The following is a 22,248-nucleotide window of genomic DNA, read 5'->3' as shown; positions in this document are numbered from 1 at the left end:
ATCGCAAAAGAGCAGCCGGTCAGGGCGACCACGTTACTCGAAGGAAGGAATCGAAGTCCCTCGTTGGCGTCCGGGGCAGCTCCCTTTATACCCACGGAGTCGAGGGCAAGAAGGAACGGCTTGGGAAGAGGCGTCCGATACGGCGACGCTTGAACATGTCCAGACGTGACGGGCGCGTCCGCCGGGCCGGCGCCGGTCAGACCTCCTCGCCTCCCAGTTGGGGAGCTCCTCTCCCCGGCTGCCGCGCTTTGACAAGCGTGGGCACCAACATGCACACACACACACACGCACGCACGACGACACGTGGCACTGAAACCTGCCTGGACGCGCTTGGCGGGAGGCGTTGCGGCAGCGATGAACGGGCCCAAAATGACCGCCACTTTGAACGAAGCCGCGGCGTCCGTTGCATCCGCGCCGGCTATACCGCGCGTCGTAGGCGAGACGTAACAAGCCCCACGCGTACAATCCCTTTGTAAATGATAGCCTGCTCGGTGTCTTCTTTTCCTTCTTGGCGAAAGGCAGAAGCGCGCCAGGACAATCACTACCGGCCACGTCTCTACTGTGGTGGACATCTATACCGGGGCTGCCTCAATGAGTGTGGGTTCAGCGCACCAGTGTTGTTTTTCGAGCGATATTCGGAGGAGAAATACCTTACCAAGGATTTCTTGTCGTATATTTGCTCAGTTACTCAAAATATCTCGGGGTGTCAGTGCTCCCACTAGTGTCAAGGTTGTGCTGGAAACCAGATTCACCAACTCTACCAACCGCTTCATCGGTAAGTGGGGCGGTGCTCCCAGAAGCGAAAGTGTAGAGGAAAAACGGTGAATATCATTCGAGTGCAAGAAAACAATAAATACTGTGTATTTTATTTTTACGTTCCTCTTAAAGTTTACGAGAACAAAACATCTCAGCTCAACACTCCTTGTAAGGTGCCGTGAATTCTCGAAAGCGTTTAGCGTTATTGACAAAGGGGTGCCGGGAAATGTTTTTGATGCAATTTTTCTTCGTATGTCTGGATTTACAGAAATCTTTCCCGAGCGCACCTCTTCGGTTAAGAGACTTATCTTTCCCTGCATGTAACTGTCAAATGTTCACCCAGATTAGGCTCCGCGTTTTCACGGGGCGCACTCGGACGACTTGTATGCAGAGGATGCGAGCGGAGGTAAGGAGGCGATGCGGGATCATCTTCGGTCGCAACGCCACGGTGACCCAAGTTCTGGCCCGAACCGTGGTGAAGCTGGGCATCGACACCTTCTTCGCAGTCAGATTTCGGCGCTCGGACCTGTCGTACCCCAGGAACTATATGGAGGTCTGTTACTCAGATTTCAAGTGGTGCGAAGAACATCAGACTGGGCGGGACCCGTTGGAGGGCTCTTTCCTTAGAAGGCAACTGCACCACTTTTTAAGACATGTCCAACATTTTTGGACACCAATTTTGAATATTGGAATATTATAAGCTACTTTTATGGAAGTATTGAAGTTAATGGGCCGTTCTTGCGATGCGTAGTAAAATCTTTCTTTTCCATCGCTCGCACTGAGCATTTAATACTGCCATAGCAAGCGAAAGGTTAGCAATTTTGACAATAACAAAAACGTAAACAACAAAAAATGTGACTGCTCACTAAAGATCTGCGGATATATTGAATGTTATAGCGAATTTTTACGATATATGAAGAAATTTTGTTCACAAACTCTTTCCCATTGAAAAATGCTTTTGTCCAAAATGGTTGGGTATGTCAAGGATTCTATTTCATATTGGCTTCTCAAGATTTTTTTTTTGCGCTAGCTTTTAAAATGGTGTCGTAATCGCCGATTAAAGCTAATGCTTCTGCTCACAGCGTCAGAAAAGTGCGGAGAAGCTCGGTGACGCCGTCATGGACGGGGAGATTATATAATTCTTCGTTCTTCGCCGAAACCCTGCCGCGCGTAGTCGGATAATGCCAAACAACGCTTGGGGGCTTTGCCCTCGGTGGCATTTTTTTTTTCTTCAATGCAAGGGCTTGTGCGTTCGAAATGTACGGACACTGCAGATGACGTCTTCATGCGCCCATGACTAGGCGTTGTGTGCTGGGGAAAATCCTGAAAGCTCTCGCTGTAAATGTTTGCGGGGATGCGGGGGCCGCAGCAGTCACAGGACAGGCTTAGTTGGAGATATATGGGAGAGACCGTTCACCCGCGGTGGGCGTAGTCAGGCTGATGATAATTAGGGTTAAAGGGGCGATGAAACAACTTCGTACAACTTTTGTTCCCCCACTATTCAGGCGCACGCATCAGCTCCGAGCCGGAGGACGCCGACTGGCTGTGGGGCGCCCCGCGCACTCGACGGGAGAACCACACGGCCTGCTTCCGCAATATCTACAACGTGCTCGAACCAAAGTTCAGGATGCAGGCACCCAAGCTCAGTATACGCCAGTACACAGTCCTCATGCGCCTCTTCCACACGCTCTCCATTTCCAGTGCAGCTGCTTATGCTGCTTGTTGAGTCAGCCACTGTAGCTATAACATGGAGCCAGCAGACAAGCGCAAGAACCTGAAATGCAGTGCTGCTATCCTTGTCACTGTTTTTTTAGCCCTGCAAAAGCGAGAAATCCGGCACCGAATTATTATTATTATTATTATTATTATTATTATTATTATTATTATTATTATTATTATTATTATTATTATTATTATTATTATTATTATTATTATTATTATTATTATTATTAATATTATTATTATTATGCGCTGGGCACACCACTGATACCTTGCACTTTCACAGGTAGTACGGCAGTACAGGAAAAGCGGGACCGACATGGATTCAACCTGTGACATGACCCTCAACTGACACCGCAAGACGCCCAAAGGAACGAGCAACCAGCTGCTGCTGTTTCAAGAATTTCGACCAGACCATCATCTGGCTACACTGAGAGCCAGCCAGCGTTTCAAGATAAAAGGAACCGCCTTCCCGGACCCTTCTGCAGTCGGCGGCGATGCGCTGGGCACACCACTGATACCTTGCACTTTCACAGGTAGTTACGTCTCTTCATATTACTGTAATTTTTCAATCACATTTGGCCGCCGACTGCTCACCTTGCTGTTCTGTTATATGCTCTTATGATGGATAGCTGCATTGCTTGTCAAGTTGTATTACCAAGTGATGGGCGGATTATGAAGTGTTCAGATTGCCAACACTCATATCACTTAGGGCAGGGCTGCTCGGGAATAGCACCCAACACATTTAACACAATGGGCCCAGACAAACGCGAAGCACGGGTCTGTAAAACATGCAGAACTTCCAGAAAGCGCAGTGGTTCTTCATCGCAGCTAGACGATGTCAACGTGAAAGATAGCACTCAAGCAATTTCAGCCTTGATAGAAGAGATAAGAGAAATAAAAAGAAATGTTGAATCGCTGCCAGCGCTAGTGGTGAAGGTAGATTCTTTGCTACTTCTGAAAACAGAAATCCTGAACCTGACTAAAACAGTGGGAGAGCTTGAAGAATCAGCTAATTTTTTGTCAAAAGAGTGCGACTCATTTCGAGTACAGTTAAAGGCGAGCCAGGAATCCGCATGTGCTCGGGACAAAGAAATGCAGGCATTGCGTGAGACTGTGAACAAGCAGAACGCGCAGCTACAGAGTTTGCTCAAAGAACAAAACGATGCAGAGCAATACAGCCGTAATGCTAACCTTGAGATATATGGTTTGCCAGTCACTCCAAATGAAAACCTGCTTGATAGGCTACAGAACGTGGCGGAAAAATTGCAGCTGGAAGACTTTTCCCGTGACGACATTGTCGCTGTACATCGCCTTCCGGCCAAGAAAGACAGCGTTCCGATCATCCTGGTGCGCTTCACTAACGTAGCAACCAGAGAAAGATGGTTTAACGCTCGAAGCAAACTCAAGGTCTTGTATGAATCAAACGTGCTGGAAAAGATCTTTTTTAATGACAACCTAACAAAAATGAACCGTGAACTGTTCTGGAAGGCCAGGAAGGTAGGAAAAGAAAAGGAGTACAAATTTGTGTGGGCAAGAGGAGGCAAAATCTTTGCTACGAAAGAGGAGAAGGCGCCTCTTATCCGAGTAGTCTGTGAAGCAGACCTAGATCTAATACAATGAACGGCGCTCCATCAGCTACGCTAAGTTTTCCTGACTTTGAATCATTTAAGCAGGACTTCGGTCCAAACTCTGGTACAGAATTTACTCTGATAAATGTTAATATACGTAGCTTGCGCAAATACTGGGACGAGTTTAGAACTATTGCAGAAGGTGCCATTGATTATATAGATATTTTTGTGCTAACAGAAATTAATGTTCCAGATTCCTGCCTAGATTTGTTTACCCTGAAGGGCTACCAACCAATGTTTGCGACTCGTTTTTCACGTAGAGGGGGTGGAATCGCTGTTTTCGCCCGGGACACGTTTAATATATCTAGAATGGAGATATCATTTTCACATGCCGAATGCCTAGCTTTGGAACTATGCTCCAAGTTAACGTCTCTTATGTTGCTGGCAATTTACCGGCCGCCATCAAACAGCATCAGCCGTTTTCTTCTAGAACTGGAAATAATCTTGCAGGCTAATAACACAATAGATCAACTCTGCATAGCAGGTGATTTAAACATAGATACGTTATGTCACACTAAAACGGTTGTGGCAGATTATCTAGCTGTTCTTTCAACGTTTGGCATAGAAAATGTTATTAACGCACCGTCTCGCGAAGAACCGCTGGGTGGTAGATTGGTCCAGTCGTGTCTTGATCACATAGACGTACGTGCTCCTAACTGCGATCTGTCGTCAGCTGTCATTAATCAACGTTTAGCCGATCATTACTTTACTGTTTGTCGTTTCTTTTACCGTACTACTAATAAGAATCCAGGGCGCTCAACTTATGACACTGCAAAAAATAACGTGCACGTTGCTATAGTGGATCAGCGCAAATTAGATAATCTAATTGGAAACTTTGACTGGCAGGCATTATATAGGTCTAATCCCCCGGACTTAGTTTATTCTCGGTTCTGCCAGCAATTAAACAAGTTAGAACAGGCATGTAAGCGGATCATCCGCAAAAAACAAAGACGTAATCATGTCTGGTTTAATGATACTATTATGCAGGCAATTTCACATAGGGATTGGTTATGGAAACGTCGTAAACGCTCCCCTAAAAATATTGAACTACAAATCGAATATAGGACCGCAAGAAATAAGGTTGTTGCGCTTATTCGTTCCGCAAAACGTCAGTATTACCGTGAACAGTTTAAGCGAGCAGCCAGAAACCCCGCCAAAACATGGTCACTGATTAATCATATCAGAGGCGTTAACAGAAATGAGTCTTCTTTTCAAGAAATATTTGCATGCAATCTTCAGGAAACCGCAGAATTGTTCAACGAACACTTCGCACGTGTGTCTCGCTCAAAATCATCCTTGCGACAAAACAGCTGTTCCTTGACGCGTACCATATCGGCGTCCGCCTATTTACCGAAGATGTCGTCAGTAGACCTTGCGCGCATAATCTTCAATTTCAAACGGAATAAACCACCGGGCCTTGATGGTATTACTGTGGCCCTGCTTCAGAGAAATTTTGAAGTTCTGGAGAATATTCTTCTTTTTATCCTTAACGAATTCTTAGAGACTGGTATGATACCAAGTACACTAAAAACAGCGATTGTGAGGCCGGTATACAAGGGTGGCAAGAGAGAGAACCTTGAAAATTACCGACCAATTTAGATTTTGCCAATACTTTCACAAATTTTAGAAAAATTTATGCTAGAGTGCATGTCATCATTTTCGAAAAAATTTTCTGTTCTATCTGACCGGCAGTTCGGATTCATAGAAGGCCATGGAACGATTTCACTGCTCGAAGAATTCTCGGACGAGTTATACGCGGCTTTTGAACACAATCTGTTTGCTTGCTGCCTGTTTCTAGATATTGCCAAGGCTTTCGACACAGTAAATCACGAAATATTGTTGCGAAAATTGTACCTGTACGGATTTAGAGGACCATTTCATGAATTGTTGAAAAGTTACAAGATCGCTCACAAGTCGTAGCCCTCGTAGCAGCCGTCAGATACTGAAAGCGGGCGTTCCCCAGGGATCTATTTTATCGCCATTACTTTTCAATATATTTATAAATGACTTCGCATCAACAGTGTCTAATGCCTTGGTCTTTCAATACGCCGATGACACAGTTTTACTTTCAAAGCACATTTCCTACAAACATGCTGTTGCTTTACTACAAGAAAACATCTGTAATGCGATGAACTGGTTTTCTCTGAATGGCCTTTTGATAAACCAGCAAAAAACGAAATTAGTCTGCTTTAGAAACCCCTTGAAGACAACTGTACTGAATGAATCCATCTTTTTACACTGCCACAATGATAAAGACTGTCATTGTTCTCCAGTTGAAAGTGTCCATTGCATAAAATATCTGGGTGTTTACTTTGATGCTGACCTCACGTGGAACAGTCACTTGGCACACATTTGTAGCAAATTGCGTAGCACTGCCTGGTTACTGTTTACTGTTAAATCTTTCATACCATTATCGGTAAAAAAGACAATCATGCACGCTCTAGCTTACAGTGTTCTGAGATACGGCATCACACTGTTCGCGCACTGCTCTCAAAAGTGGCATGACCGTGTAGACACGCTCTTAAAAAGTATGTTGAAAAGTACCGCATATGCACATTCCTTTCCACCTTCAGACAACTTATTTAATATCCTTGGTCTTCCTTCCTTTGACCGCTTATATAAACAAACCGTTGTTCTCCGACACTTCTGGAATCCTGCGTTCAAGACAAAATCAGTTGTGGCCAGAACGCTACGTAAAGGCCAACGCTTTAAGATCCATAGGTACGCGACCAGATACGGCAAAGCAAGACGCTGTGTATACGTCCCTACATTATTCAATAGCCTTCCTGATGATGTGTTATCCGCTACTTCTAAGGCAACTATTAAACGCATGATTAAAACTCTGTGAAAAGTGTTTGCGCCAGAAAACAAATGACACTTGAGATTTGTAGTTTTTTTTTCTTTTCTCTTCATAATATATATTCAGTGTGTGTACTTTATAATGTGACTTGTATTGCCATCCCTTTTCGCTCGCCGATGTTGCCGGGCCTAGTCCTGCAAGCCTCCTTTTGGCTTTGACAGGCCCGATTCTGTATGTATTTCAATATGATGTGACAATAAATTATTATTATTATTATTATTATTATTATTATTATTATTATTATTATTATTATTATTATTATTATTATTATTATTATTATTATTATTATTATTATTATTATTATTATTATTATTATTATTATTATTATTATTATTTACAAACACTGCGGGGTCAAGGATACCAAGCAGGTGGGCCTGTTTGTACAACATTTTCTTCCCATTAACATCAAGTGATACATATGCTCTTGTGTTTGACATGTGAAGCAGGAAAGGAAAAAAGAGAACGAAAACGAACAAGTTCACATCTCAGTTTTGTAGAATGATGACCTTGGCTTAATCTGAACAGAAATGCGCTTGCATACGCTACCCTGCAGAATACAGACAACCAAATGAAAGGACGAGAAAATGGCACACAATATTACGACGCAAAATACGTAAGTAGCGCCTGCTCAGAATTGTCAGTGGAAGTAGGGGAGACCATTCCACTGGCTAACTGTACGAGGAAAAAGAGAATTTCTGAACAAGTTATGCGTGTGTGTGGAAAGGCAGCGAATTGTGATCGTGACGATGCCTTGATGCGCGTGGCAGGTATGGTTGAATGTACTTCCGTCCGCTAAATTCCAGCCACTTGTCGTACATCGTGAAAAGTAATTTAAGTCGTGCTATAGTTCTTCGCGATTCTGAGGTAGGAATAATAATAATAATAATAATAATAATAATAATAATAATAATAATAATAATTGGTTTTGGGGGAAAGGAAATGGCGCAGTATCGGTCTCATATATCGTTGGACACCTGAACCGCGCCGTAAGGGAAGGGATAAAGGAGGAAGTGAAAGAGGAAAGGAAGAAAGAGGTGCCGTAGTGGAGGGCTCCGGAATAATTTCGACCACCTGGGGACCTTTAACGTCCACTGACATCGCACAGCACACGGACGCCTTAGCGTTTTTCATCCATAAAAACGCGGCCGCCGCGGTCGGGTTCGAACCCGGGAACTCCGGATCAGTAGCCGAGCGCCCTAACCACTGAGCCACCGCGGCGGGTCCGAGGTAAGGATACGGTTGTTGGAGAGAAATACTCGCCGTCGTTCTCCTCATATGCAGTCCAAAAACTACTACACTCACAAAAGAGGAAACCGGCTTCTCTAGTCTTCCTAGCATCTGTTATACTCCGCCTAAACGCCTTATAGAGTGAAATACCTCTTTCGCCGGGGTGTAGAACAGCCTGCGCACTCCCCCTACTGGTGACGTATAGTTGTAGAATGTTTCTCAGGAGCAAAATTGCGGGTTGATGGTGTTCGAAAAAAAAAGTTATTTTCGCGCAGTCACTCCTGCCCGTCGCCCGAATCGTGTCTGATTATGAGGGGAGGTGCATACTCCATTCGTTGGTATCGATATCAAGATGCTGAGTTGCTCGGCATCGTTGCAAGAAACTCGTTTCTGAGCACAACTGTCCCGTAAGCTTCTGCTGCCGACAGTTCGAAGAAACCGGCTGCTGGTGGAACGTTTCCACTCATGTAGGCGTTTTTTTTTAATGTTTTTGCTGTTCGTTGAGCGCGCCTCAATCTTAGGCTGTTCTGCGCGTGCGCACTAAGCTGCTTCGGTCAAATTTGGTAATCCGAGAGCTGCTGCCAGAGCCCAGAAGAAATGTAGCCGCGTCAGAAAGGAAAATTTGAAAATGCATGCAACTTTTGCCGTGAAGAAAAGCCAGCAACTGAAACAACCACTATAATAAAAGGAGGGTTTCAAGATTCCTTTTGTACATCACGTATCTCATTAGCCATGACAGTGTTCGCGACTCAGTAGGTTGTCTCTTTTTTTTTTCTCGTTGCCGGAAACTTCTCAGGTGGACGCGAACAGGAGTTTCGCGGGGAACCTGGTGGACACCATGGCACTCCAGGCCGCCCTCTTTCAGGGAAAACGTCGGCAACTGTTGACTACATTCTATGTTCGCGCCAACGTGTGCGCGACCGACCAGAGGCCAGTACTGGGATCATATTTATCACGACGTTTGAAAGCGTTGTTACAAACTCATAAAGGGATATGCATGGCAGCTCCGGACATTCCAAACCACTGGCATCTGCTGTGACTTAATGGTGGTCTTTATTTATATTATAGAGGCCCGCCTTTTATACTGATATGCATTAAAACTTGTGGGAGCCGCGGCGTGGGCTCACTGGTTATGGCCGCGGCGGTCGAGTTTCGATGGAGGCGAAATATAGAGGCCAGCGTACCGCGCGATCTCAATGCTCGTTAAAGAACCCCAGGTAGTCGAAATTTCTGAAGACCTTCACTAAGGCGTCCTTCATAGCCTGAGTAGCTTTGGTACGTTTAACCCCCATAAGCTAAGACATTAAAATTTGTGTCGTATTGGTAAGAGCTAAAGAATCGATGGTATGTCGGGGTAGCACAACTTTGTTAAGCGTAGTAAGGCGCTTAACGGTTTGTTTAAGTTCAATAAATGCTTGGATCTAACTGAAACAGGTGAGTATATATTTTACTCCTCCTTAAGTTTCAGGGTCTAGCTTTAAATCGACTTCCTGCGAGAAATTTGAATTCATCAAAGCATTAAGTGCAGAGAAGCCCGGTGAAAGGAACATGAACTCGCCCCTTTGCGTTACCAGTACTTTATGACCCCAGCCAGCTGTAGTGCCGATTCTCGGCCTTACTTGTGCCCGTGGGACCGTATGCGCATGCGCAGTACTACCGCCGACGGGCCAAGGAAGCGGCGCATCCACAGCCCGACTTCCAGCTTTCCAGGGCGAAGAACCTCAGCTGTGACGCCATCTTCTTCTACTCCCTTCGGAGAGGTACACCACACTCAACTGAAACGAGTAAAAAGGAAGTAAGCTGTCATTTGGCGCACTCCCTTTTATGAAAAGGAGTGCGTTAGATGACAGCTTACTCCCTTTTACTGTCATATAGGCGTATTCGTGTTTTGAGTGCATACAGCTGCTTAGAAGCGACAGCTAGTGATGCTTCTGCTTGAAATGCGCACGCTTTGTTTCGTTCGGTAATAACCTGTTACATATAGACAATCATAAGCGGACCACGGTAGTATAATGACTCATACCTGCAGAGCCGTAGAGAATGTTTTTCTTCGTATAAAAACTTATATGGCATGATCCATTTCTTAATTTAAAAAATGCATTAGTGAATTTTACTTATCAGGGTATACAATTAGAGTAATTTTCACAGTAAATTATGTCCGGGGCGACTCAGAGTATGTTCCTGAAAATATATTTTTTTTATTCGGTACACAATATTAGGAATTTTTGACAGTGTTCGCTGAAACACACTTTAGAAATTCCGCGTCATTCGAAAACCCCTGAATCCGGGCGTTAATGTTTCATGTGGAAAGGCGTTTCTTGTTTCACTCTTTGTTTTGTTCTTTATTTCCTTATTTCTTTTTTATTTACTATTCATGCGAAGTTTTATTTGTTTGCTCGTCTGTTAATTAATTCGTCTGTTCATTAATTCATTTCTCTTTATGGATTCCCAATGCGCAGTGCATGTGTGATATGCTTTCGCCCAACGCCAACCGCATGTTTATCGACTTCGGTCTATTGCCTCCGAACCACGTCAGGTACGAATGGCAAACAACGAGTTTTAAGGGTCCACTAGCCGTTCTCCTCGGCGATTTCTTGCGTTTCATTAAACCCCGTGGCTACTTGGCACCGTATCACATATTAAATGTGGCATCTATCGTAAGATTCTCCCATTGGCTGGAGGAACGCACGTCACCAGACAGAACGATTCTCATTGTCTGGAGAGAAGCGGCGTCATTCGAAGCTGGTTCCTCAACTTGCCTGCGATCGTTACGCTCGTGCTGCCTCAATCCCCCTGCCAAAACCAGTCACCGGTAGACGCCGCAACACTCGGAGCGATTATCGGAACACTACAAAGAACATCAGGGAAAGTTCCGTTGTCTTCCCTCTGAAGAAGAGGAAACATTTGTGGAGGTGCGAATTTGTAAGCTATAGGCATTTAAGGTAGCTTCTAACAGGAAGCATCTGTGAAGCTGTAGAGCGCGCATGCGCACACCCACTGGCTCAACACGCTGTTGCGTCACATGCCTGACTTCGCAACGGCGTTCGAGTGCCCGCCCACCAGCGATATGGTGCTGCAGCCGCCCGAATACTGCGGGCCGTGGCCGTCCACGGAGCGTTACATCATACAGCCCGCCGACACGTTCTCCGCGACAAGCGGGGACGTCACCGCTGCGACCACGTGATCCGTGCCAGGCAGCGCCCTGTGGTCCCCCATTGCAGTGGCCATTGGAGCAATATTGTCAGTTGCGTACATGAAATCATGTTTCACTTTGAGGACTCACTTACCAAGCTAAATAAGTTAATATCACAGAACAGAAAGATTAGAAAACCCAACAAACGCTGAAATGATATAAAATAAAATTTCGTTAAGTAATACAGAGTTCCCATGCTTTTGGTTCCCAATGTTAACAATGTAAAGGGCCCTGAAACACCTTTAGAGGAAAGTAAACTCGCTCAGTGGCTACATCCTGTTCTCATTATTTATTTTTATTTTTATTTATTGATACTGCGATCTTTTACAAGACCTTCGCAGGGGTGGGCACACAATACATAAATTCTGGAAACAACAAAAACGACCTCAGGAACAAGCAAACAATCAAGAACAATTGATCAACAATTTAAGATCAAGAAACAATGAAACAAAGAAATGTAGCGGTACGACATTATAAAAAAAGTTAAAGATGGCTTTCAAACCTTTTTAGTGAAGTTTGGGTTACTGCATCATTAGATTATTCCAGTCTGTAATCGTTCTGGGGAAAAAAGAGTACTTAAAGGTGTTATTTCGTGCGTTTAATGGTGTTACTGTAAAATCATGGCGTTGTCTTGTGTTGTACCCTGAGGAGAACGATATAATATTGGATGTGTCAATATTGTACTGACCTTTGATTAACTGAAATAAAAATTTTAGACGACAGATGCGATTTCTATGAGAGACTGGAAGCAAACCACTTTGATTAAGAAGTGCAGTGATAGAAGTGCGGTTATATGAATTGTAAATAAACCGTGCTGCTTTCTTTCGGACTCTAATTTAGCAATGTTAGATTTAGTGAAAGGATCCCAGATTATGACGGCATATTCTAACATAGGGCGAATAATAGTGTTATACGAAAGTGAACGTACACTGGGGGGGCCGAGCTTCAGAGCACGTCGGAGGAAAAATAGTTTGCGTAGGGCATTAGCTGTAACGTTGTCAATGTGCTCTGTCCAGGAGAGGTTATTGCAGATCCGCAGACCTAGGTATTTGTAAGTATTCACTTGAGAGAGAACTTTGTTTTTAGCAGTATAGTTAAACAAAAGAGGCTTCTTTTTCTGGGTTATACGCATGAACACTGTTTTATCATAATTAACGCACATTTGCCATTGGTCACACCATGTTATTATCTTAGTGAAATCGTTATTTAACCGTACTTGGTCCTCAGTAGTAGTAATCTTTTCATATAACACACAATCGTCAGCATATAATCTAACAGAAACTGAGATGTTATCGACAATGTCATTAATAAAAATCAAGAAGAGGAGTGGCCCAAAAACAGATCCTTGGGGAACGCCGGAATCAACAGGAACTGGAGGGGAAGGGGAATTATTTACTACTACAAACTGACGACGGTTTCTTAAGTAGGCTGTAATCCATGCAAGTAATTTGTCATTTTTTAGTACATTACCTAATTTGTGAAGAAGTTTGTTATGCGAAACTTTATCAAATGCTTTTTTAAAGTCCATAAATATAGCGTCAGTCTGCTTTCCTTCATTTATTGCCTGCGCAAAATCATGTATAGTTTGTACTAGCTGAGTGGCAGTGGAAAATCCTCGTCTGAAGCCATGCTGTGCATTAGTTAGAAAATTGTTTTGTTCAAGAAAATCTGCTATATGTTTATGAATGATGTGTTCCAAGACCTTGCATGCTGTAGATGTTAACGATATCGGACGGTAATTCTGAATAGATGCTTTGTCTCCAGTTTTGTGAATTGGTTTGATTCTTGCCGTTCTCCAGTCATCCGGTAATGATCCTTCATTTAGTGATTTGTTAAATAAGATGCATAAGTACTTGGCACACCATTCTGCATAACGCTTCAGGAATGCGTTGGGTATGTCATCTGGTCCGGGAGATTTTTTTACATCAAGCTTCAATAATAAATTGAGAACACCTGCCTCGGAAATCACAACATCAGGAATTGAAGGCAAATTCACGGAATAGCAGGGAAGAGAGCTGTCATCCTGCGTAAACACCGATTTGAAGTAGTCATTGAAAGCCGTGGACACCAAAGCATCATCACGCTCACATATTCCATTTACTTTGAAAGTATCATGAGATCGTGAAGCTGGAGTTATCTGCCTCCAGAATTTCTCAGGACATGTTTTAATGAAGGTAGGTAGCTGAGTAGAAAAGTACTTTTCCTTGTCATGGGCAATCAGCTGTTTGAGTTTTTCTGTTTGTTCATCAATGATCGTTTGGGAATAGTTTCCTGCTTTTAACCTTTTTTTCATTCTTTTTAGCTTTCGTTGTGAGCGTAATGTCTCTCGTGTTATCCAAGGGTTACATTTTGGGGACTTTTTTGCAATTTTTGGAACGAAGCGTTCAATACACTGAAAGACAACACTTTTGAAAAATAGCCATAAGTCATTCACATTTCCATTAAAATTCATAAAGCGGTCATAATGAAAGTCGAGCATATCAAGAATAGATTCATCATGTGCACGAGAAAAATTAGGAAAGAAACCGACAGTATTTCGGCGATCAAAGTTTGCATTTATCAATGTCAGTACAACAGCTTTGTGATCAGAAATACCGGTCGTTATATAGCATTCGACATTTTCTTTGACAGTACCATTTACAAAAAATAGATCAAGAATTGAATATGAACCATTGTGGACTCTAGTAGGATCTTTAACTACCTGAAGCAGGTCAAAGGCAATAGAAATATCAAGCATAGTTTGCTCAATGATGTTATTAGAATGCGAAAAGGCAGTCCAGTCTATGTTTGGTAAATTAAAATCGCCAGTCAACATTAGCCTATCATTCTGTTTTATATGGCGCTCAATATATTTTTTTAGATTCACTAGGAGTGCTACAGAGGAATTGGGTGGCCTGTACACGGCTCCTAAAACGTAACGAACATTGTTTTTGTAAAATTTACAAAAGATGCCTTCTACATCGTCAATATCTGGCATTCTAAAGACTTGCAGTGAAGATTTGAACAGTATGGCCACTCCACCGCCCCTTCCATCTCGGTCTTTGCGAAAAATTTTGTAGTTTTGTGGTACGAATTCGCTGTCAAAAATATTTTTTCCCAACCAGGTTTCAGTGAGTGCAGCGATTTCTACATCATACGTCAACAGCAGGCCCTCAAGTTGCGTAGCTTTGCAGACAATACTTCGACAGTTGACGTTTATCAGTGTGAACCTTTTGTTCATAATATGCGTCTGTCATTCCCTCTTTTTAGATATACGATAGGGCTCATTCTTCACTTCGTCCCACCCGAACATAGCACCGTCGATAACCAGCTTATCAAATATCAGTTTGGCTTTAGCGCCGTTAGCCTTCTCCACTGCACAGCTTTGCCACAGCTTTTTTCTAATTTCACGAACTCGGCTGGAAAAGTCTTCAGCCACAGAGAATTTGGTTCCTTTCAGCCCCGAACAAGCCTGTAACACCGAAAGTTTTTCTCTGTAGTCCTGAAACTTCATAATTACGGGGCGGCTTTGATCTTTCTTCTTTTTTCCCAGCCTGTGACACCTCTCTATGCTATTGATTTCAACTTTCAATTTTTCTTCAAAGAGTTCTTTCCGGATCGCATTCTGAAGACTGGTAGGAGTTTCTTCGTCACCCTCCTCCAAACCATAAACAATCAAGTTATTTCTCCTACTCCTGTTTTCTAAATCATCAATTTTTTTTAGCATGTATGAATTATCTTGCTCAAGTTGAGCTACCGTTTCTTTTAGATCACTGACCACTTTGCTTATAGATGCCAGACAGGATAGTTTGTCTTCCAGGTTGGTAATGCAAACAGATAAACCTCCGATTTTATCCTCCAGCGTAGTCTGTTTTTCCAGCAACTGGTTAATAGAGGCAGTCATATTGGTTTGGCCTGAAACAAGCTGAAGCAACAAATCCTCCTGTGTTGGACCGGGGTTAGATTCAATGTCACCGCATGACAATAGATCTTCTGTGAATGACCGGACATCAGATAAAAAGTACGCAATGCATAGTGGGCAAGGCAGCAGCAATAGGCAGCGGTTATCGCTGCGGAAGCATTTAGTAGGCATATAAGAACAAACCTGAAGAATGAAGCAAAAATGGCTCCTGAACATCGTTTCCGATGCGCTGCTGCCGAGCCCACTGAAGATGAACGCAGATGCAGGGCTCCTTTTAAAGGCTTGGTGAACCACGTGCTCTGCCGTCCCAGGCGTCGGGGCATGCGCAGAAATCCTGGCTGCCGGTTCGATGATTCTGTTGACGCTTGTCACATCAGCACGTGCCAGTAGGTCGTTGTTGATATCGGCGATGACGGCAGACAGTCCAGGCAAACAGAAGACAGGTGGCTGCACTTGAAACAGGCCCACCAGCACCTGAAGAATGAAGCAAAAATGGCTCCTGAACATCGTTTCCGATGCGCTGCTGCCGAGCCAAATAATACACTTCTGAAGAGGACGTACAACCTACAACCGCGAGCGAAAGTTGGCGAGCCCTTTCAGGCGACATTTTGAAACACTAACTCTCCTCCGTGTCGCACGTCTGCGTATGTCGGTTAAGAGCTGGCTGTTGCTTAGATTCATCCAGACGTCACGCTGCTAACGATAGAGCCCAGTCAGCATCCGTCCGGTGGGTCGGGAGCCTCTGCCACCCGGGCAATTCCGGCGCGCGTCGGCAGCCCGCGGTGGGGCCAAGTGGGTGGTACCGGCGGAAATTGAAAAATTGTTTTCTTCGGGAAATGATGGAGGCGAAACGCAAACGCGCCCGTGTGCTGTGCGGTGTCAGAACACGTTAAAGACTCCAGATGGCCGAAATTATTCCGGAGCTCACCACGACAGCACCTCTTTCTTCCTTTCTTCTCTTAGTCCCCCTTTTATCCCTTCCCTTACGGCGCAGTTCTGGTGTCCGCCGATATGTGAGACAGATAATCCGCCATTTTCTTTCCCCCAATACCAATTTTCAATTTCATTTTTTTTTCATTTGCGGTGTCCGTAAGAGTGAGTTCTTTAGAAATTTCTGTTTAAAAAATTGAAAATTGGTTGTTGGGGAAAGGAAATGGTGCAATATCTGTCTCACATCTCGGCGGACACCTAAACCGCGCCTTAAGGGAAGGGATAAAGGAGGGACTGAGAGAAGAGATGTCGTAGTGGAGGGCTCCAGAATAATTTCGACCACCTGAGAATCTTCAACGTGCACTGACATCGCACAGCACACGGGCGCCTTAGCGTTTCGCCTCTTTCTAAACGCGGCCGCCGTAGTGTGGTGCGAACCCGGGTACTCTGGATCAGTAGCCGAGCGCCCTAACCACTGAGCTACCGGGGCAAGTCGAAAATGAAAAGAAAAATTGAAAATTGGTTTGAGAAAAAGAAAACAAAAATTTAAAATTGGTTTTGAGGAAATGAAATGTAGCATAACTGTCTCACACCTCACTGGACTGTCTGTTGTCCGCTGTTGTTGCCAGGAAGAAAGAAAAGGAAAGTGCACAGGCCTGCTCACTGGCTCAAGCCGAGCCACAATCGCTACCACGTGCTGATAGCAGGAGAGTTGAAAGATGGGATAGAAAGACAGGATAGAAAAGACGCGCTAAAGACAAGGCCGATCCCGGAGGTAGTGCAATACCGGGCCAACTGGTGGCGGGAGTGAAGCATCCTTCAAACTCTCCGCCACATTTCCAAAAATAAGTCCATTGGACCCGTAACAGATACTCTATGGGGTCCGGACATTCGCATAGTCACTATCTCACTGGACACCCGAGCCGCGCCGTAAGAGAAAGGATAAAGAAGGGTGTGGAAGAAAGGAAGAAATAGGTGCCGTAGTGGAGGTCTCGGGAATAATTTCGACCAACTGGGGATTTTTTATTACTTTTTAACGTGCAGTGACATCGCGCAGCACACTTACGGGTGCCTTTTGCGTTTCACCTCCACAGAAACGCGACCGAGAATGGTACGAAACGCGTATATGACTTAATTTAGCTCTAATTATTATAGGCCCCAGCTACTGTTTCCTTGCAACATCGGGCAGAATTCTCAACGTAAAACTAAGGCTCTTGATACATAAAACAGTGCGTGTGGTGTGGGTGCTACGCCACGACTTACCTCGTCGCCTGGGGTTATGAAAAGAGCCCGTTACTACCCAAGATAACTAGCCCTAGTTTAGATAGGAGCCCTCCTGAGTTGGAAAGGTGTGCCGTTCATAGACAGTTAATGCTGGTGGCTAGGTTGACCACTGAAGGTCCAAATCTATCCCCCACCTTTATGCCTTTTCTCTTCGCAAATAAATGTTTTTACTACTACTATTTCCAGAGCACGAACACAGAACCACATCTGCGCGCACAAGTGCGCTGACTTTAATGTATCAAAGCCGCATGACTTTCGGCAGCGAACGTCTTGCGTCGATTCGTTCGAGCAGCGACAGTTTAAAAAAAATATGGCAGCTAGCAGCCACCGCAAAAGTCGCTCAAAACAGGGGGCTGTCAGAACATATGCCCCCGAGACCCGTCGGCGCCAGTGTGAGCGGATCCTTGTCGTCACTGCCACTCCGGCGCGCCGCTGGCCTCGTCCAGGACGCCACTGCGCCGTCAGCACCAACATTCGCAACCGTAGACGCACTTGTACCGGCATCTGCACCCCCACGCCCATTCTCACGGGCAGCCCGCTGATCGCTGGCCTCGAAGAAGCCGCACCGTAGAGCTGGGTTCATAGGCGAGGCCACGGGACACGTAAAGGCGGTCGCGAACTCGCGGAAGTTCTTCAGCGGCAGTGTGCAGGACAGCTGTTGTCGCTCGCTGGGCTCGCGTGCGCAGAACGCCTGGCAGAAGGCGACGAAGAACGCCTGATCCTCTGACAGGCCCAGGAAAGTGCGCCGCCTCTGACGCGTCCGCGTACCCTGGTCGGCGATAGACCGCGACGCGTTGAAGGCCGCGTACGCTATCTCGATGGCAGCGACTCCCTCGAAGGCCTGCGCACCTCCTTCGGCTCCATTGGCGGCAGCAGCGGGACACGCTGTCCTCCGCTCGTAGTCCGGGTACGAGGACTTTCCCCACCAAAGACCGGAGGCGGAACCGCGACCGTCCAGGAGGACCCCTCGAGGGTCGAACGCCCGGGCCAGGGCAGCGGCGTAGTGGGCCCCGAGGCCTCCCATGTTGACGGCCAGGCCCACTCCCTCCACGAACAGCGGGCTGCGCAGGGCATGTAGCGAGGCAGCCAGCTCGTTTAGGTAATAGTGGTAGCGGAAGAGGGCCCGCTGCGACTGCACGTCTCCAGGGTAGAAGGCGTTAGCCACGTCCCTCCGCCTGCCAAGGAGAGCTCGGCGAGCCGCCAACGCGTCAAGCCAGTACCGCAAAACGGCACCGTCCTCTCTGGGCTCAGGGAAGTTCTCCAATATGGCGGCCACCTCCGATGCATTGAGATAGGAGTCGGAAGGCCAGAGGGAGGTGTTCATGCGGCGAAGCTTGTCGACGGCGGCCGCTCGGCTCTCAGCGTCGATCCAAGATGTCTTCAGGAAGAGGTTGATGGCCGTCTGAGTGATGGTCATCAGAATGCCGTCCACTGAGGAGCGCAAGTGAAGCGGATAGGTAGTGTTTATGTAGCCGGAGAGGAGGGTTACCCCGAACGCCCTGTGCGTGGCCCAGAAACAGTCGGCGCTACGCATATCTCGCATCTCGTACGCCGTGGGTCGACCCGGAAGCGCCGAGTCGGCCATCCATCCGAGCAGCTGCACCAGCGACCATGCCAGCTGGTGCAGCACCACCTCAGCAGGAAGCGAGCTCAGCAGAGAGTCGACTGCCTGCAGCAGCTTCACGTTCGTGGCGAGGACGCGGTCAGCCTCGGTCACCCTGAGGGCTTTGTTGAGGTGCCAGTTGAGGAGAGTGACCCACTGGGCGGGGGCCAGGTGAGGAGTGGCCAACTTCTGCATCTGCTTCAGCAGGAAGGCCAGTTCATTCTGGCCACCAGCCACCGAGCCGGACAGGGCACCGACGATCGTTGACTCATCGCGGCGGAGCTCCTCCACTTCCTTGTCGCTCATGGCCGCGAAGCTTCTCGCGCGAAGAGCGTCGTGAAAGCGACGCACGCGTGCTTTGTACACTCCCCGCGTTACCGCGGTGTCCAGAGCCCGCTTCCAATCGCTGGACACGATGCCGGACCCCACGCGCACCTGCCGTTGGTTGCGGCCCGGTATGGGTGTGACACGAACCGAGAACCACAGGCCCAGGTTCCAGTTGATGTCCAGGTCCAGGAGTACGTCCAGAGGCTGCGCGGGCGCCGTGGTGCGCTCGGGCCAGGACAGGGACCGGTTGGCGAGGAACTCGGTCAGCAAAGCCGCGTCCCTGGTACTCCTACCGCTGTGCAGGCAGACCTGGTACGCCCGCTCGGCTCGGTTGATGCGCATGGCCGGACGGGGATCGGGCACCAGGATTCTCCTGGTTGGCACCACCGTTTTGTTCGAGGCGTCGTTCACGGCCTCCAGGTACCGAATGGCGTCTTGCTGGGCCACGGCTAGGAGATCTCGGAAGGCGGTCTCTGACTTGGCTACGAGAGGATGCCAAGCGCCGCACGCGAAGCGGTAAAAGTCGTCGCACGGGGCCGTACTCCGGTTCAGGGAGTCCTTGAGGCGACGGAAGTGCGCCATGCAGAGCTTGGAGTTGCAGGTGTTCCACGAGCTCCGTCCCATGCCAAAGGCGCCGATTCCCTCGGAGCCTCTCCGATGACGGAGCACAGACAGGCCGATGGTGATGGCGCTCAGTGTCAATGCTACTCCCAGGAATGATGACAGCAGGGGACCTAGAGCCACCGCCCGCTGCCGTCGGTATAGTCCTCCGCACGTCGTCGAAGGCGCCTCGCAGCCTCTGCCAGCCGTTCGAGACCACATTCTTTGTGCCCGCCACTCGTGGCGACGTGGAACAGCCTTCTGCCCGTTCATGGCTCCTCGGGGCTTCGAATCGTGCATGCGATCTGCTCGTGTACGCGTGGTGTTGTCCCTCGTGCTGCCGAACGAAGCGCTTGCATCTCGTGCCGATTCCGCTTCTTTCTTTCCTGTTCCACACGTGGTACGCTCATATTGTATGACATTGGAGGGCTCCGGATTAATTTCGACCACCTGGGGATCTTTAACGTGCACTGACATCGCACAGCACACGGGCGCCATAGCGTTTTTCCTCCATAAAAACGCAGCCGCCGAGTTCCCGGGTTCGAACCCGACCGCGGCGGCTGCGTTTTTATGGAGGAAAAACGCTATGGCGCCCGTGTGCTGTGCGATGTCAGTGCACGTTAAAGATCCCCAGGTGGTCGAAATTAATCCGGAGCCCTCCACTACGGCACCTATTTCTTCTTTTCTTCTTTCACTCCCTCCCTTATCCCTTCCCATATGGCGCGGTTCAGGTGTCCAACGATATATGAGACAGATACTGCGCCATTTCCTTTCCCCCAAAAAACCAATTATTGATATGTCATACGACGCGTTGATCATCGACCGGTCGCGGTCATACCTTAGTTCTTTTGTGCAACGCGTGTTGGTGAACCGCACCACGGTTTTCTTGACGATTTTGGGGCCGGGTTTCGCAGGACGCGATATTCATCAGTGTTCCATCTAAACATCGCAGATGGACCGCCGATTTCAGAAAGCTGACTTCCGTTGCCTATACGTTTCTAGTAAAGATGCCTTAATAAAATGAGAAGTATGAGTTTCCTTTCTGCGTGTTCTTGTCCAGTACCAACCTCCATCTGTCATTGCATTACTAGTAGTTAGTAGTAGTAAAACATTAGTAGTAGTAAAACACAAAAAAGATGCCGCCACCGTCTGGAAGACGTTGAATCGACGAGCGTTAGCCACGCCTAGCGCCATCTATCAGAGAAATTACGATCACATGATTAGTTTAATCTCCGCGTCTTTTTCCGATAGATATCATCAAGATAAATTGTTTGGCACCGGTCCCATTAGTGTACGTCTACCCGTTGTCGAGTTACACCCCCCCCCCCCCCATCAAGATATCTCCCAAATCGGAATTTGCTTCGTTTTACTTTGCGCAACATGTACAAATGTATTGTTATATGAATAGTGAATTTATCACCTCTCCCTCTATCCTTTCTTCCTGTCCTCTCACATTTCATTTCTCCATTCAGCCTGCTATCCTTTACTTCCGCTGCCCCAGCTCAGGTGCCGCCGCCGTAGTGATGGCATTGAAGTGAAGTACCACGCTGCTCATTCAAAAGAGACAAACACAGGAAAAGGCCAAGGAGACGGAAAGATGCCGGGGCTAGCAAAAACCTTTTACCTTCCTTTTTGTTTTTATCTTACATTAAACGCTTACTACTACTACTTTTACCCGCCGCGGTGGCTAAGACATGGATGGAGGAGAAGGGATTGTTTTTATCATGGGGTGCTGACTGCTTGTTGTGTCACAAACCAGAGTCAATAGAACACGTCTTTATTGGTTGCTGGGATGCGCTGCTCTTTTGGGACGTGCTCCACCGTACAATAAAGACTTACCACTGACGCCGAATGGGATACGATTCCTGGACGTTGAGCCGGATCTTTATACGTACGATGTAATTTTACTTCTTGGCCTGCACAACATTTGGCGAAACAGGATTGCTGTACGACACTGCGATGAAGATGTGCGGTCTGTCCGGGGTTACGTCAAAGAAAACATATATAGGCTGCGTGAAGTGTACAAGGAGCTATGTTTGGGAGATGAAATTATCGAGATGTGTTCCTTGAAACAGTTTCGGTTTTCTCACGGGAGTGAGACGCATGTCCGCTCTTGATGTTTGAGAGTGCAGCGCAGAACATGTTTGTGATCCGTTGTAAACTGTCAAATTTGGAAAAAACAGCGCACCTTAAGACACGGACAGAGGCAGGTATAAC

General features: G+C 46.7%; 1 protein-coding gene across 1 annotated transcript; it reads right to left on the bottom strand.

Annotated features, from left to right (window-relative positions):
- Positions 1-17,841: 17,841 nt before the first annotated feature.
- LOC144109768 (endothelin-converting enzyme-like 1) lies at positions 17,842-20,304 on the bottom strand. The gene has a single exon (XM_077642565.1). The coding sequence runs from the start codon at positions 20,302-20,304 to the stop codon at positions 17,842-17,844; it is 2,463 nt and encodes an 820-aa protein (XP_077498691.1).
- Between the last annotated feature and the right edge of the window lie 1,944 nt (positions 20,305-22,248).

The sequence above is a fragment of the Amblyomma americanum genome, chromosome 11 (genome assembly GCF_052857255.1).
Source record: "Amblyomma americanum isolate KBUSLIRL-KWMA chromosome 11, ASM5285725v1, whole genome shotgun sequence".
Classification (NCBI taxonomy): Eukaryota; Metazoa; Arthropoda; class Arachnida; order Ixodida; family Ixodidae; genus Amblyomma; species Amblyomma americanum.
The sequence above is the reverse complement of the archived record's forward strand: the minus strand, read 5'-3'. Positions and strand labels throughout refer to the sequence as shown.

Coding starts and splice junctions, on each gene's coding strand:
- LOC144109768 (XM_077642565.1), bottom strand. CDS start 20,304: ATGAACGGGCAGAAGGCTGTTCCACGTCGCCACGAGTGGCGGGCACAA.